General features: G+C 36.4%; 1 protein-coding gene across 1 annotated transcript in view; it reads right to left on the minus strand.

The window, feature by feature from the left end:
• Positions 1-15,000, minus strand: part of LOC143036508 (uncharacterized) — a 156,897-nt gene that overhangs the window by 80,164 nt on the left and 61,733 nt on the right. Inside the window, exon 4 of the mRNA XM_076203943.1 lies at positions 7,841-7,918. Coding sequence (XP_076060058.1) covers positions 7,841-7,918 — 78 coding nt within the window. The remainder of the gene's footprint in view (positions 1-7,840; positions 7,919-15,000) is intronic.

Below are 15,000 nucleotides of genomic sequence, written 5' to 3' on the forward strand. Positions count from 1 at the left end.
CATAAGGCCTACATTAGGCAGTTCCATGTCCCTTACCACCTGTCATACCCATCCATAAATTTATCTAATCATATCTTAAAACAACACATAGTTTCAACGCTCACTATTACATGGTTACTAATTCTGTTCCATTCGTCAACACAAGAGCATAAGAATGAAAGAGACTGCAAGAGACCTTCAGGCCTACACTAGGCAGTTTCATGTCCTTTACCACATGTCATCCCCTTCCATAAACTTATCTAATCATCTCTTAAAACAACCAATATTTTCAGGCTCGCTACATTCTTTAAAATAAGAACAGAAGGATATAAGAATGGAGAATACGAGAGACCATAAGGCGTACACTAGACAGTTCCATATCCTTTATCTGTCCTCCCCACCCATAAAATTGTCTAGTCATCTCTTAAAACAACTAATTGTTTCAGCGCTCACTACATGGTTATTAAATTGATTTCATTCGTTAACATAATAACATAGAATGGAGGAGACTGCATGAGACCATAAGGCATACACTAGACAGTCCCATTTCCCTTACCACCTGTTCTATTCATCCATAAACCTATCTTCTCTGAAAACGACCAATTGTTTTAGCACGTACTATCTGGTTACTAAGTCTATTCTATTCGTTAACCACTCTGTTGGCAAACGAGTCCTTGCCTATTTCCTTCTTAAACCTAAACTTGTTCCGTTTACTTCCTGGTTCTGGAAAATCTCGAGGTTCTTGGATGAAGAAAATTTCGAAAATAAAAATCCGCTCTTCCGCTCTTCCTTTTCGATAATTTTATTTTATTTTATTATTATTATTATTATTTTTTTTTTTTTGTGTTTTGAGATGAAGAAGAGGTGAGGAGATCTTGAGGTCTAGTGGTTCATAGATCGATTTTCTCACTCGAACATCGTGATTTTGTGTAAATGCGTGATATTTTGCTCTCTTGATTCTCTCTTTTATCTCTTTTACAAGATACGTCGTGTAACTCTCCTAGGTAGTTTAAAAAATAAAGAAATTAATAAAAAAAAAACAGAAGAAGAAGAAAAAATAAGTTTTTGCATAATTCCTTCTTAATATACATGTATATATATATATATATATATAATGTATATATATATATATATATATATATATACATATATATATATATATATATATATATATAAATATATATGTATATATATATATATAAACACATAATATATTTATATATATTAATACTCCCTCCCTTCCTCTTTTTTGAGATTCATAGCGTAGAGAAATTTCTATCTCCTGAAGTATCAAACTCGATTCCTTACCAGTCAGCCATTTTATATTCCAACTCTTCTCACGTCGAGATATTTGCTTTTGATGAACGTTTGCAAACCTTAGATTTTTTTTATGTTTTCTTTACTCTTCAGTTTCCACGTTTTCATCTTTTTTCAACTTTTCAATATGTTATCGACATTTTTCTTTTCTTTTCTTTCTTTCTTATCTGACTTGGTCAGAGGTTCTTCGTCGGAGTCTGTACTCTTGTTTATTGAATACTAAACGGGGATGGCGATTGAATCGATATATATATATATATATATATATATATATATATATATATATATATATATATATATATATATACACACACACACACACACACACACACGTGTGTGTGTGTGATTCACCATGGTCTTAGATCACGTTTTGGACTCGTGATCGACAGCTATTACCTTCCTGAAAGAGAGCTCAGAGCTCGTGAATGACCGATCTATGGGTAATGCTGTGACCTAACACGCACACACACACACAACTACCCGTCCACGAGAGTTAGAGTAACGACTCACAGCGCAGCGATACTGAAATTATTTCAGCCCTGTGTATGTGTGTGTGTGTGTGTGTGTGTGTGTGTGTGTGTGTGTGTGTGTGTGTGTGTGTGTGTGTGTGCGTGTGTGTGTGTATGTTTTGCGTGTGTGTATATGTGTATGCATGTGTACGCACGCGTGTGTGCGTAATAGAGAAAGGTGACTGAGGAATGAGGGAGGGAGGGAGGGAGGGAAGGAGGTAAGAGGAGGGATCGGGGAGGAGGGAGGGGAGGAGAAGGAGGGAGAGGTGGGAGAGGAGGGAGGGGTGGGAAGGACTACATGTCTGTGTCTATCGCGACACCCAATAACGTTTCAGTTTATATGTCTCTGCTTGTCTGTGTCTGTCTGTCTGTCTATGTCTGCCTACATCTCTAATTATTTATTTCATTTTTCATTTGTCTGTTTGTTTATCTGATTATTTCAGTCCGTCAGTGTAGTTATCCTGAGAAGAGTGAGGGAACTCGAACCCATAACTAAGCGAATGCGAGTCCAGCACGCTTCCGATTACGCCACAAGCGTCATAGTAAAAGTGAACTGGTTTATTTGTAAAGCAAACACAGTCAATGTTCGAAATGATAGTCATTGTTTCAAATTTCAGTGACTGGGGACGGTCCTCGCCCCCCCCCATAGGACATAAGAACGAAAGAGTGGAGAAGACTGCAAGAGACCATAAGGCCTACACTAGGTACATCCATGTTCCTTACCACTTGTCCTTCGTATCCATAAAGTTATCTCGTCTTCTCTTAACACAACTAATTGTTTCAACGTTCACCACATAGTTACTAACTCTATTCCATTCGTTAAGATAAGAACATAAGAATAGAGGAGACTACAAAGGGCCATAAGGCCTACACTGGGCAGTTCCATGTCCCTTACCACCTGTCATTCCTATTCATAAAGTTGTCTCATTTTCTTTTAAAATAATTAATTGTTTCAGTGCTTTCTATATGGTTATTAAGTCTATTCCATTTATTAACCACTCTGTTGGGAAATCAACTTTTGCTTATTTCCTTCTTAAACCCAAAAATACCATTGCCTGAAAGGTTTAAGACGGCTACCATCGCCGGCTATTAGCGCTCCACGTGTTAAAAAAAAAAAAAAAAAAAAAAAAAAATCAAAGTCGAAAGGTCTTGAGACCGAATGTCAGCCCTTCAGGGCTGCACCTTCGGGATCGGGTTCTCTCGGCTGTCCGTCTTCCAGGACCACAATAAACAGATAACTGTCATTGGTTCCATTATCAGTCATTTAGACAGTTAAGCACCCGGTTAATCCGCTACCATATTCAAATAGGCACCTATTTTTCTATCTATGCTATAGTATACCTATTTTACCTATCAAACATCAGATTAGTCCACTATTATATCAAAGTATGCACCTATTTTTCTCTCTATGGTATAGTATACCTATTTTACCTATTAAAAACCCGATTAATCCACTATTATACCCAAATAGGCGCCTATGTTTCTCTCTATGTTATAGTATATCTTCCCTCTTACCAAAGAAATTGAGAAATCCCCACCAAAAGACGCTTGACTGTAGCCAAAGTTCTAAGAGAAATTGGACAAACAGTAATGGGTCAAAAAAAAAAAAAAAAAGGAAACTACAAGAGACCATAAGGCCTACACTGGGGACTTCCATGTCCATTAACACCTGCCATCCCTATCCATAAAGTTATTTCATCTTCTTTTACAAGGTCTCAGCGGTCACTTGATGTTTACTAAGTCTGTTTCATTCGTTAAGATAAGAACGTAAGAATATAGGAGATTACAAGAAACCATAGGGCCTACACTGATCAGTTCCATGTCCCTGACAACGATAAAGTTATCTTATCTTCTATTAAAACAAATTGTTTCAACGCCCATTACGTAGTTACCCAGTCTAATACCCATCGAGACTCGAACCCGGGTATTTAGAATTACGAGGCAAGCTCGAGAACCAGCGAGCTGCCTCTCGATTCCTTCGACTTTTATTTGTTGACGTAACGAGAATCTTTCCAGCAACGGAGAAACGACAAAGTTTCAAGCCCAAGACGCTGTTGGCACGCACTCTATAATTACTTCCCGTTATTATGCGTCTTACAATTCTGTTTCCCAAATTTCGTCTCCTCCTTTTCTGCTCCTTCTGAGAAAATGCCAAGACGCATTGAGAGTTTGAGAGTCTGCCTGCAAGAACATGATGATCATGATGATGGTGTACCAACAGAGTGGATAACGGTTCGAATAGATTTAAGAAACAACATGTATTAAGCGTGGTAACGGTTGGTTTAAGAGAAGATGAGATAATTCTATAGGTGGGGAATGACAGGTAAGAAGGGACATGGAACTGCATAGTATAGGCCTTATGGTCTCTTGCAGTCTCCTCTATTCATATGTTATTATGCTTCGGTTTAACGTCGCGAACTCTCCCTATCGGGAGGCTTGAAACAGAACTTTGTAGCGTTGAACCATGCCCTTGGTTCAACTCGCTGGCGCCAGAGATCGAACTGCCGTCACCTCAACCTCCGCCACAAATACAGACGCTCTAACCCGCTCGGCCAGAGAACATTCTTTAGGAATATAACGACGGCATTAACAGTGGTATTCTTAAAAAAAATATTTCCTTATAGAACTCTTATAGAAATCCTTGGAAGGGAAAGATTAATATAAGGATTTTTTTGTAAGAATACCACCTTGTTCCTCCAACTCTCCTATTTAATTTTCTCTGAATGATGTGTAATAGAACCCAAAAACAGTTGCCGGTTACTCTGGGGCATGGGTTCTTGTCAAGAGAGGCAAAGCAACAGATAACTTGTTTTATTGTTTATCCGTGACTTGAAAGGTTAATCGATGTTTTCCATTTGAATATCGAAGTTTCTGCTTTCGGTCCTGGTTCGGTTTGCCTTGTGATTCTTATCCTCGTTTTATCCACATCCACGTTTGATCCACATCCTTTCTTAAATAATCCACCTCTCTGGCCAGTATATCCACCATCCTATAATCCACTGGATCATAACTAACATATGACCTCAAATACTTTACGATGGTTTTCTTTCTCACTCTTTTTCTCCTTTTCCTCCTCTTTTTTCTCCTACTCCACCACCTCGTCGTCGTCATCATCATCATCATCATCATCATCATCATCATCATCATCATCATCATCATCATCATCATTTTATCATCATCATCATCATCATCATCATCATCATCATCACCATAATCATCATCATATCATTATCATCATTTTATCATCATCATCATCATCATTATCATAATCAACATCATCATCATTTTATCATCATCATCATCATTTTATCATCATCATCATCATCATCATCATCATTTTATCATCATCATCACCATCATTTTATCATCATCTTCATCATCATCATCATCATTTTATCATTTTATCATTTTATCATCATCATCATCATCATCATCATCATCATCATCATCATCATCATCATCATTTGATCATTTTATCATCGCCATCATCATCATCATCATCATCATCATCATCATCATCATCATCATCATCATCATCATCATCATCATCATTTCGACCTAGCCCTCGTCCCCCAGCTCCTCCCATTCCCCCGTCCTCAATCCTCCACCTCATCAACAGAACGTCATCCAAAAGGAAAGAAACTTCCAATCGACAACGAATTAATAATGACGATTATGATCATCAAACATTCTCTATCAGAAAGGGGCGATGTACCTTAGTATTTGCCTTTCTTTGAACAACAAAATTGTTGAAGATATTTTCTAAAGGATCATATGAAAATCAGAGCAAGGTTCATAGTAATGGATTTAGTTTGGACAAATCTAGATTTAAGAAGATAGGCAAAAACCGGTTTACAGAGTGGTTAACAAATGGAATAGACTTAGAAACCACGCAGAGAGTGGTGAAACAATTGGTTGTTTTAGGGGAAATTTAGTTCTATGGATAGGGATCACAGGTAATAAGGGACATGGGACTGCCTGGTATAGGCCTTGTGGTCTCTTGTAGTCCCCCCTAATCTTATGTTTTTATTCCATTATTATTATCATTATCATTATTATTATAATTATTATTATTATTATTATTATTATTGTTATTACTACTACTACTACTACTATTATTATTATTGTTATTATTATGTATGTTATTATTTTATTTTATTTTATTTTATTTACTTTTTTTATTTACTATTATTTTATTTATTAATTTATTTATTATTATTTTTTTTTTTTTTTTTTTTTTTTTTTTTTTTTTTTTTTTTTTTTTTTTTTTTTTTTTTTTTTTTTTTTTTTTTTGTGGTAACCCGGTCAGAAGATCTTGGTCTTTGTACATGATGTGCTGGGTTGTTGGGAGGAGGAAGGAGGGAGGTAGAGTGTGTGGCAAGGCTGTATTAATGCTCTCCATCAGTCAGAAACTTCATGTCCAAGGTTCAACTTTAATCCCGAAAAAAGTGAAGGTGCGAGAGAGGGAAAAAGGGTGAGGAAGAGAGAGGGAGAGAGAGACAGAAAATAGAGAGAGAAAGAGAGAGAGAGAGAAAGAGAAGGAGAGAGTGGGACAGAGAGAAAGAGAGGGAGGGAGAAAGCAATGGCTTTAGTAATAAAAAACTGCAAATGACACCCACTTTTTCGGTTTTTGTTATTTTACGATTTATTTCTAGATTTATTCAATCATGTGTTACCTTTTTGATAGCAGTGGGATCTAGATGTAGTGTTATTAACCCTCTCTGTACTATCATCATCATATTTTAACTAAAATATTCATGTGAACCAGTAAAAAAAAAAAAAAAAAAAACTACGGATATGCACCTTCATGTTTCATTCTTTTTAGGGTTCCAACTGGGAGATCGAGTCCATTTCTACATTTTTTTTTTTTTCTTCGTGGTTTCCGGGACTGGTACCCCCGGACCTCAACCTCACAGGTAGCCCGGAACCGTTCATACATGAACGCAAGAGACGGTGTCCACGCTATAGCCACATCAGTGACGATACTCGGATGAAACTGAGGTCACCTCAGGTCACCGAGGTGAACAGCGGTTGGGGGGCATTACTCAGAGTGACTGATAACCTTCCTAACCTCTATGCCGCGGCCAGGGTTCGAACATACGCCGACATCCCCACAAGATCACCAGACGCGCGCGGTACCACCGAGCCACCTTGGGCTCTCTCCAGAGCTATTGTAAAACTGTGTAGAACATATTAATTCGTAAACATTAAGGCACTTGCATAAATCGTAGCTTACAGCGTTGTAGCTTCCAGCGCTGTAAGTTACAGTGTTGTATGGTGAAATTCTAACTTGTTTTCAACATTTATAACGTCAGCAAGAGGTTGCAAAAAGTGGTCGAAATTAAAATAGCTCTGACGTCTGTGACGTCAGCTGATTGTAATGTTGCGTAAAGGCTCAATCTAACCATATTCAATCAATTATGTTTTATCATTTTCATCGTTGTAATTATTATCATTACCACTATTATCATTATAATTATTATTACCACTATTTCTATTATTATTATTATTATCATTATTATTATTATTATTGTTAATATTATTATCATTATTATTACTATTATTATTATTATTATTATTATTATTATTATTATTATTATTATTATTATTGTTAATATTATTATTATTACTATTATTATTATTATTATTGTTGTTATTATTTTTTATTATTGTTATTATTATCATTTTTATTATTATTATTATTATTATTATTATTATTATTATTATTATTATTATTATTATTATTATTGTTTTTATATTATTATTATTGTTATTATTGTTGTTATTATTAAAAAAATTATTAGTTATTATCATTGTTATTATTGTTATTGTTATTGTTGTTATTGTTATTATTATTATCAACCTTATTATCACTATCATTATCATAATTTTTATATTAGTAATATTATTGTCATTACTATCATTACTATCAAAGTTTATTAGAAATTTATTATTATCATGATTTTCTTTTTGGGAGGCATGTGTTCACATGAGCCGCCCTTGTGACGTCACACAACCTGGTAGGCTCTTCTCACCTTAAACCGGTCGTCGTTTGTGTAGGTGATGTAACTCACGGTCAGGATGTGAAGATCCCTGTGTCGGATCCAAGACACCTGCAGAAGATTAAAAAAGAAAAATAATCAACTAACTGATTAATTGGATAAAAACAGGAATCAATAAACGATAAAGTTGTAAGTTGATAATGAATATATAGTATAATGAATTGGAAATGACGACAGATGATGAACGAATTAGTGGATAGGAAATAGTTATTTTGTGATTTAATTAGATAAATACGAATGTTTGAATGAAAATAAACAATATATTAATTTATACATTCGGTAAACTACTTCGGGATCTTTTTATACACTTAAGAGAATTCATTCAATGTGACATCAAGTGATTTTATTCATATTTATAATACTTTAAGATTATATTTTTACAGCAATGGAACCGGGTACACTTATTAGCGCGTGAGATGAAAAAAAATATATATCCGTGATGGCAAACAAGTCTTTTTTTTATTATCATAAGTAGCAAACATCACAGGAGAGAGGGGAAAAAAAGGCGTGAGTGTTTTATTAACATAACATCAGAATTCAAAAGCGATTGCTGCCAAAACATTGCCTTTGTGGAGACGAGCTCTTTGAAAAAATATCCACTGTTTTAGACAGACAGGCAGACGGGCAGACAGACAGACAGACAGACAGACGGGCAGACAGGTGAAGAGACTGATAGACAGATAGATACAAGCATGTAGATAGACAGACACACAGACAGACACTCGGATAGACAGAAAAATAGATGGGAAGACAGATATAGACAAACAAATACACAGATGGATGGACAGACAGAAAGACAGACAGGCACTCAGATCGACAGATATAGTTAAAAAGATAGGTAGACATGCATACACACACACTTACACACACACACACATACACACATACACACGGTGGTGCGGTTGGTACAGCCCCCGACTGTCACTACGGCGGTCCGGGTTCGAATTCTGCCCAGGGCTGAAATAATTTCTGTATCGCTACGCTTCGAGTCGCTACTCCAACTCTCGTGGGCGGGGAGTTGGGTGGTTGTGTGCGTGTAAGGTCACAGCACTACCCATAGATCGGTCATACGGGCTCTCTTCCGGGAGGGAAATAGCTGTCGATCACGAGTCCAACCCGTGATCCAAATACCAAGGTGAATACACACACACACACACACACACACACACACACACACACACATGTACACACACACACATGTACACACAACACACATACACATACACTCATAAACACAACACACACATACATACACTCATAAACACAACACGCACATACACACATGCACACACATACACACAACACATACAGTACACACATACACACACACATACACACATACACACACACATACACACAACACGCACACACACACACACACACACGCGCGCGCGCGCGCACGCCTATACACGCATACCTACTTTATCTTGCTCCATACAGTTCAACCTCCGCCTTTCCCATGACCCCTTCTCTCTCTCTCTCTCTCTCTCTCTCTCTCTCTCTCTCTCTCTCTCTCTCTCTCTCTCTCTCTCTCTCTCTCTCTCTCTCTCTCTCCCCTCTCTCCTACACTCCCCTTCCTCTCCCCTACCTTCCTTTAACCCTCTCTCTTGAGACTATTTATGGGATTTGGTTCAGATGACGCTGCCTGGTGTTAGGCTTATGGGACTGTTTATGTTTTCCGACTGTGTTTTGTATTTGTGCTTTTGTTTTTGTGTGTATGTATGCATTTTGTGTGTGTTGTTTGCAGTGTGGTGGCGTGTGTATGAGTGTGTGTATGCTTGTGTATGTGTTCGTGTGTGTGTGTTTGTGTGTGCGTGTATGTGTATGTATACTTCTCGTGGGCGAAAAACTACGGAGCTAATAACAAACTAAAAAAGAAACCGTCATTTAACCATTCCAAGCCTCCAATCAACTCCCAAATCAACCCTGTTTGTATCAACTAAGCCTTGACCAAAATATAAATAAATAAGAAAAAATAAAATTAGATAAATAGAATGAAATAAAATAGAATAAAATAAAAACAAAAAAAATACAAAATACAAAATAAAAAACATATATGTTAATTGATAAATTGATGATTACAAAAATAAAATAAAACAAATTCGAAATCGAATTGCCGGGGGATCAAGAAACGCTGAAGTTCACCATCTCGGTAATCCTTAATTGGGAAACCTAACGTACTGTGCTAAATCATAAACGAACGTTTGGAATTCGATTAACCGTTGATGAACCGCAAGGGAGCCATTGAGGCATCAAATCAATTCGGGGGAGACTTGGCCAGTAACCAGACGAGATCAAAACAAGTCCCGGGGACCAAACAAACCGACTGTGAGTCACGGTCCCACAAAAATCAAGGAAAACGACGTCAATGGCCAACTGGGAAGGTCAGGCGAAGAGGAAGAGACTCGCTTAGATAGAAAAATCGTCAGACAAACTCGTATACTTTATATATACATATATCATAAGCAAATACACACACACGCACGCACACACACACACACACACACACACACACACACACACACACACACACACACACATATATATATATATATATATATATATATATATATATATATATATATATATATATATAAACCCACACACGCACATACACTCTCTCTCTCTCTCTCTCTCTCTCTCTCACACACACACACACACACACACACACACACACACACACACACACACACACACACACACACACAAAAATACACACACACATACACGCACACACAAACTGTACTAACATGTAGGCGAACATTTGTAAACCACTCTGAAATATAAAAAATATCGGAACAAAAATGTGGAACAAAATTCTTTATATCTCGACAGCACTCCTCTTCGATAGAATACAGTTGAAGGGAGAGAGCCATGGAAATACAATAGCCTCATACAATAGCCTTCGTGGGGAGTGATTGGGACAGCGGGAGGGCGTTCTGGGAAGTGACCTGAGCTCAAGGTCATGTGTGGGGTCATGAGAAAAGTAATTAATCTTTGATTAGATATCTCACAATAAAGGGTGGTTTTTATGTCGGGGACCATTCTCTTTCAGATATCGAAATAGAGAGTATTATCGTTTCTACGCTTTTACTTTTTTATTTATTTTTTTTGTTCTGACAGTGATGTTTTCTCATTATATATATATATATATATATATATATATATATATATATATATATGTGTGTGTGTGTGTGTGTGTGTGTGTGTGTGTGTGTGTGTGTGTGTGTGTGTGTGTGTGTGTATGTGTGTGTATATATATATATATATATATATGTTGAGACATTCTGACAGGTTGACATAAGTGGCAGTAGGAAACACAGGATTCTTAGTCTGAGTTCATTCCTGACTGGTTTCGCAGTTATGCGAAAAAGCATACCTGCGAAACTAGTCAGGAATAAACTCAATCTGAGACTCCTGTGTTTCCTACTCCCACTTGTATGTATATATATATATATATATATAAATATATATATATATATATATATATATATATATATATATATATAAATGTGTGTGTATGTGTTTGCAGGTGTGTGTGTAAGGTCATAAGTTACTATATATATATATATATATATATATATATATATATATATATATATGTAATATATATGTAATACATATATATACATATATATATATGTGTGTGTGTGTGTGTAAATATATATATCTATATACATATATACAAATTTATATACACACGTATATATATATATATATATATATATATATATATATATATATCAAGGACTCCTATTACACAGGACGTGCGCACCCAGATCCCTGGGTCCAATAGCGAAGGCCAGTCCAGTGCAGGGTTGCCACTCCTAGTGTTTTCCCACTAGATCTATTATTTTTTGCCTCAATCTAGTAGTCTAGTGTTTTTTCGTTATGGATATCAAGAATCTAGTATATTTTGAAGATCCCTAATAAAAACGTTTAATTTTGCATAACGGAACCAAATTCTTGGAGCCAGATGCTTGATTGAAAAAGTTTGAGCCAAACACAGAAAAATAGTGCCAGATCTGGCACCATAAGGGCTAATTGGCAACCCTGCCTACTAATCACGCAACCATCCTACAAAATACAAAATATAGCAGGCTGTCGCGCTCGCGTCGAAGTTTGTATCTGTTTTCGCAAAATGTAATTTTCTGCATCATTTCTGTCTAATACTTCTCGAATTATTCCATGAAAGCATGATTTGTCATTGAAAGGTTTTGAAAATTAGCTATAACACATTCACACGTACAGTTACTATGAATTGAATGTATATCATCATACGAACTCCATAGAAATTGTCAGTCAAATTGGCGCACTTGTTATTTGCTTATAGTATGTTTGCGCGATTGATTGGTTACATTAGTATATACTGTAGATGGTTGTAGGACGGTTGAGGTTTGTATTATCCGAATTATTAGTTCGTGCAAATTTTTAAGTGCAGAATCGTAAAGAGCAATGCAACAACAGTCTTGCCTGCATACAAGTGACGAGTTTAGCTCTTAGTTGTCTACTTGACTAACTAGTGATTGGTTGTGAAAGTTTGGATTATTACACCATTACAGGCAGTGGTAATTAGTTTGATGTATACAGTTTTCTAACTTCAAAATGTTTTCATGTGTATGTTGTGTAATATAATTTGAATCTAGTAGTTTTTTGTTCAGTGTAGTAGCTTTTGGCAAGCTGTCTAGGTTTTTTCATTTTCCAGAGTGGCAACACTGGTCCAGTGTGCTACTAGCAATGGAGGTGTTAAGGTTGAGTTACTCCGTCTTTCCCGCGTGGCTGCCTTCAGAAGTGGATTGTATTTGTTTACATAGGTTCTTGCTGATTTTGTGTATTCAAAATGCCGAATAAGTGTGGTATTGTGAACTGTAACGGTGATTATAACAAGGATAACAGGTGCCGAGTGTTTCGACTGCCAAAAGACCGTTATGAAAGACAGAAGTGGATTGATGTGCTGCCACCACATAAGAACTTTGTTGTTGATTCTGACAGATTTTTCATTTGTACTGGGGTCCCAACACGCCTTCTATCAAATTGCCTGCTCTACGCGACCCGCGATCCCTCCCAGTGTCTTCAATGTGCCCGCTTCATGTCTGCCATCTTCAAAACCTGTACCTCGCCCGGCGAAGGCCGAAGACAAGCAACTGAGGCATTTTCTTCAGAAAGATACGATTACTTCATTTGATGCTTTTAGACCTGAACGTGACCTATAGAAGCAGTACAAGAACTTAATTATTTCAAGATCGGAAGAAAGGTTAGTGTGTCTGTTCATGGCAGAAAATTTCAGCGAGTGTAGACTGTCTGTGATTGTCGAAAACATGCCCACGTTGTGTAGCCCACTGATCTGCCGTGCATTCAAGAAGGGCATTAGTGTACCACTAGGTAAGACACTTCATCCCAATAATGGTTTGAGGTCGTATGGTCAGTTCGCCGAAGCTGTGCGCTTAGCAATCAACTATGACATCCCGTTTGTCAAAAAGATTGAGATTATTGTCACTCTTCTTCAAACCCACACGTCAGCTTGTGCAAACACCGAGAATGAGAATAAGCTGGTATTTTTGACACGTCAGTTGGAACTTTTATCACAGAAACAGTTTTCCATGAATGATTATTGTTTTGATCTTGAATTATACCCCAAGTGTAGTTATGAAGAGCTCAGAGACTTTGGTGCTGCCAAGGAAACGCAAGCTGCAGTACATCACTTCATCTATTGACAAGGATCAGGTGATGAGGGAAACATTTACCAAAGTGAAGACACTGCAGCAGAAGAATGTATTTCTCTTGATAGATGAAGTACAGATTCGGCCAACTGTTGCATTTTCTGGTTGGGTTCTGAGTGGTATGGCAGTGAACAAGCCAGACTGCAAGGCCACTTCTATGCTATGTGATATATACTACATGTAGGCTTATACCGTTCCTTGTATACTTGTGGCAAGCCTATATAACACTGCTCCTTATATTGATATGCTAAAAATGTCCTTTAGCAATCAGATCGCATATCAGATAGCAATCCGACAATATTTAAAACCTATAAAAAAAATCTATTGAAATCAAATAAATCTGATTTAAATAAAAAAAATCTATTTTCTATGTTTTTTAAAAATAAAAAAAAATAAAAATCGTGAACCCTGGTGTCCACTAACCTCATACAATAATACCTGTTAAGTCCGGCTAAAATTGGCATTTCAAAGCATAACAGTGCCTTAAAAATAGTTTCTTATTTCACTATAAATGCCTGGACTCAAGGCTGATGCGATAAAGAATTAAGGAAATCATTGCGTATTATAAAGAAAATTAAGTTTTATGAGACCGCTGACAAGAATAATTCTGTACAAAAGAATTTTTTCAGCTGAATAAAATCATCTGGCGGCAGAAATAAAAAACTTTATTATCATTACAAATTCATTTAGAACCTGAGGCCAGGTTATATTTCTCCATTCAGAAAAGATATTGCTGATAAGTACTTGGATCTTGTGTATGAAAAGGAATATAAAAAGTGTGCAGATGACCTGAATAATGAAACTGTGTCTTTCAATTGATGGGTGCTCTAACATCCATAATGAGCCCATAATATGTGTCACTCTAACAACATCCACTGGTCAGATTTATTTAGTTGACCCAATAGACACATTAAGGAAACCTCACACTACTGAATATCTTCTACAACTTGTACAAAATTCGATCAAGAAGGCTGAACAAGATTTTGGTTGTTACATTGGAAGTGTTGTGACAGACAATGCAGCAAATGTCACTAAGATGAGAAAACTCTTGGAGGAATCGAGTGAACCTGAGCATACCGTCCTCACATACGGCCTATACCCCTCCTTGTATACCTGTGGCAAGTCTATATAACACTGCTCCTTATATTGATATGCTAAAAATGTCCTTTAGCAATCAGATCGCATATCAGATACCAATCCCACATTTAAAATCTATAAAAGAAAATATATTTAAATCAAATATATCTGATTTAAAAAAATATATATATATATTTTTCAAAAAGATAAAAAAAAAAGATAAAAAAAAAAAATCGCCAACCCTGGTGTCCACTAACCTCATACAATAATACCTGTTAAGTCCGGCTAAAATTGGCATTTCAAAGCATAACAGTGCCTTAAAAATAGTTTCTTATT

The sequence above is a fragment of the Oratosquilla oratoria genome, chromosome 20 (genome assembly GCF_046742065.1).
Source record: "Oratosquilla oratoria isolate Oo_2021 chromosome 20, ASM4674206v1, whole genome shotgun sequence".
NCBI classification, from domain to species: domain Eukaryota; kingdom Metazoa; phylum Arthropoda; class Malacostraca; order Stomatopoda; family Squillidae; genus Oratosquilla; species Oratosquilla oratoria.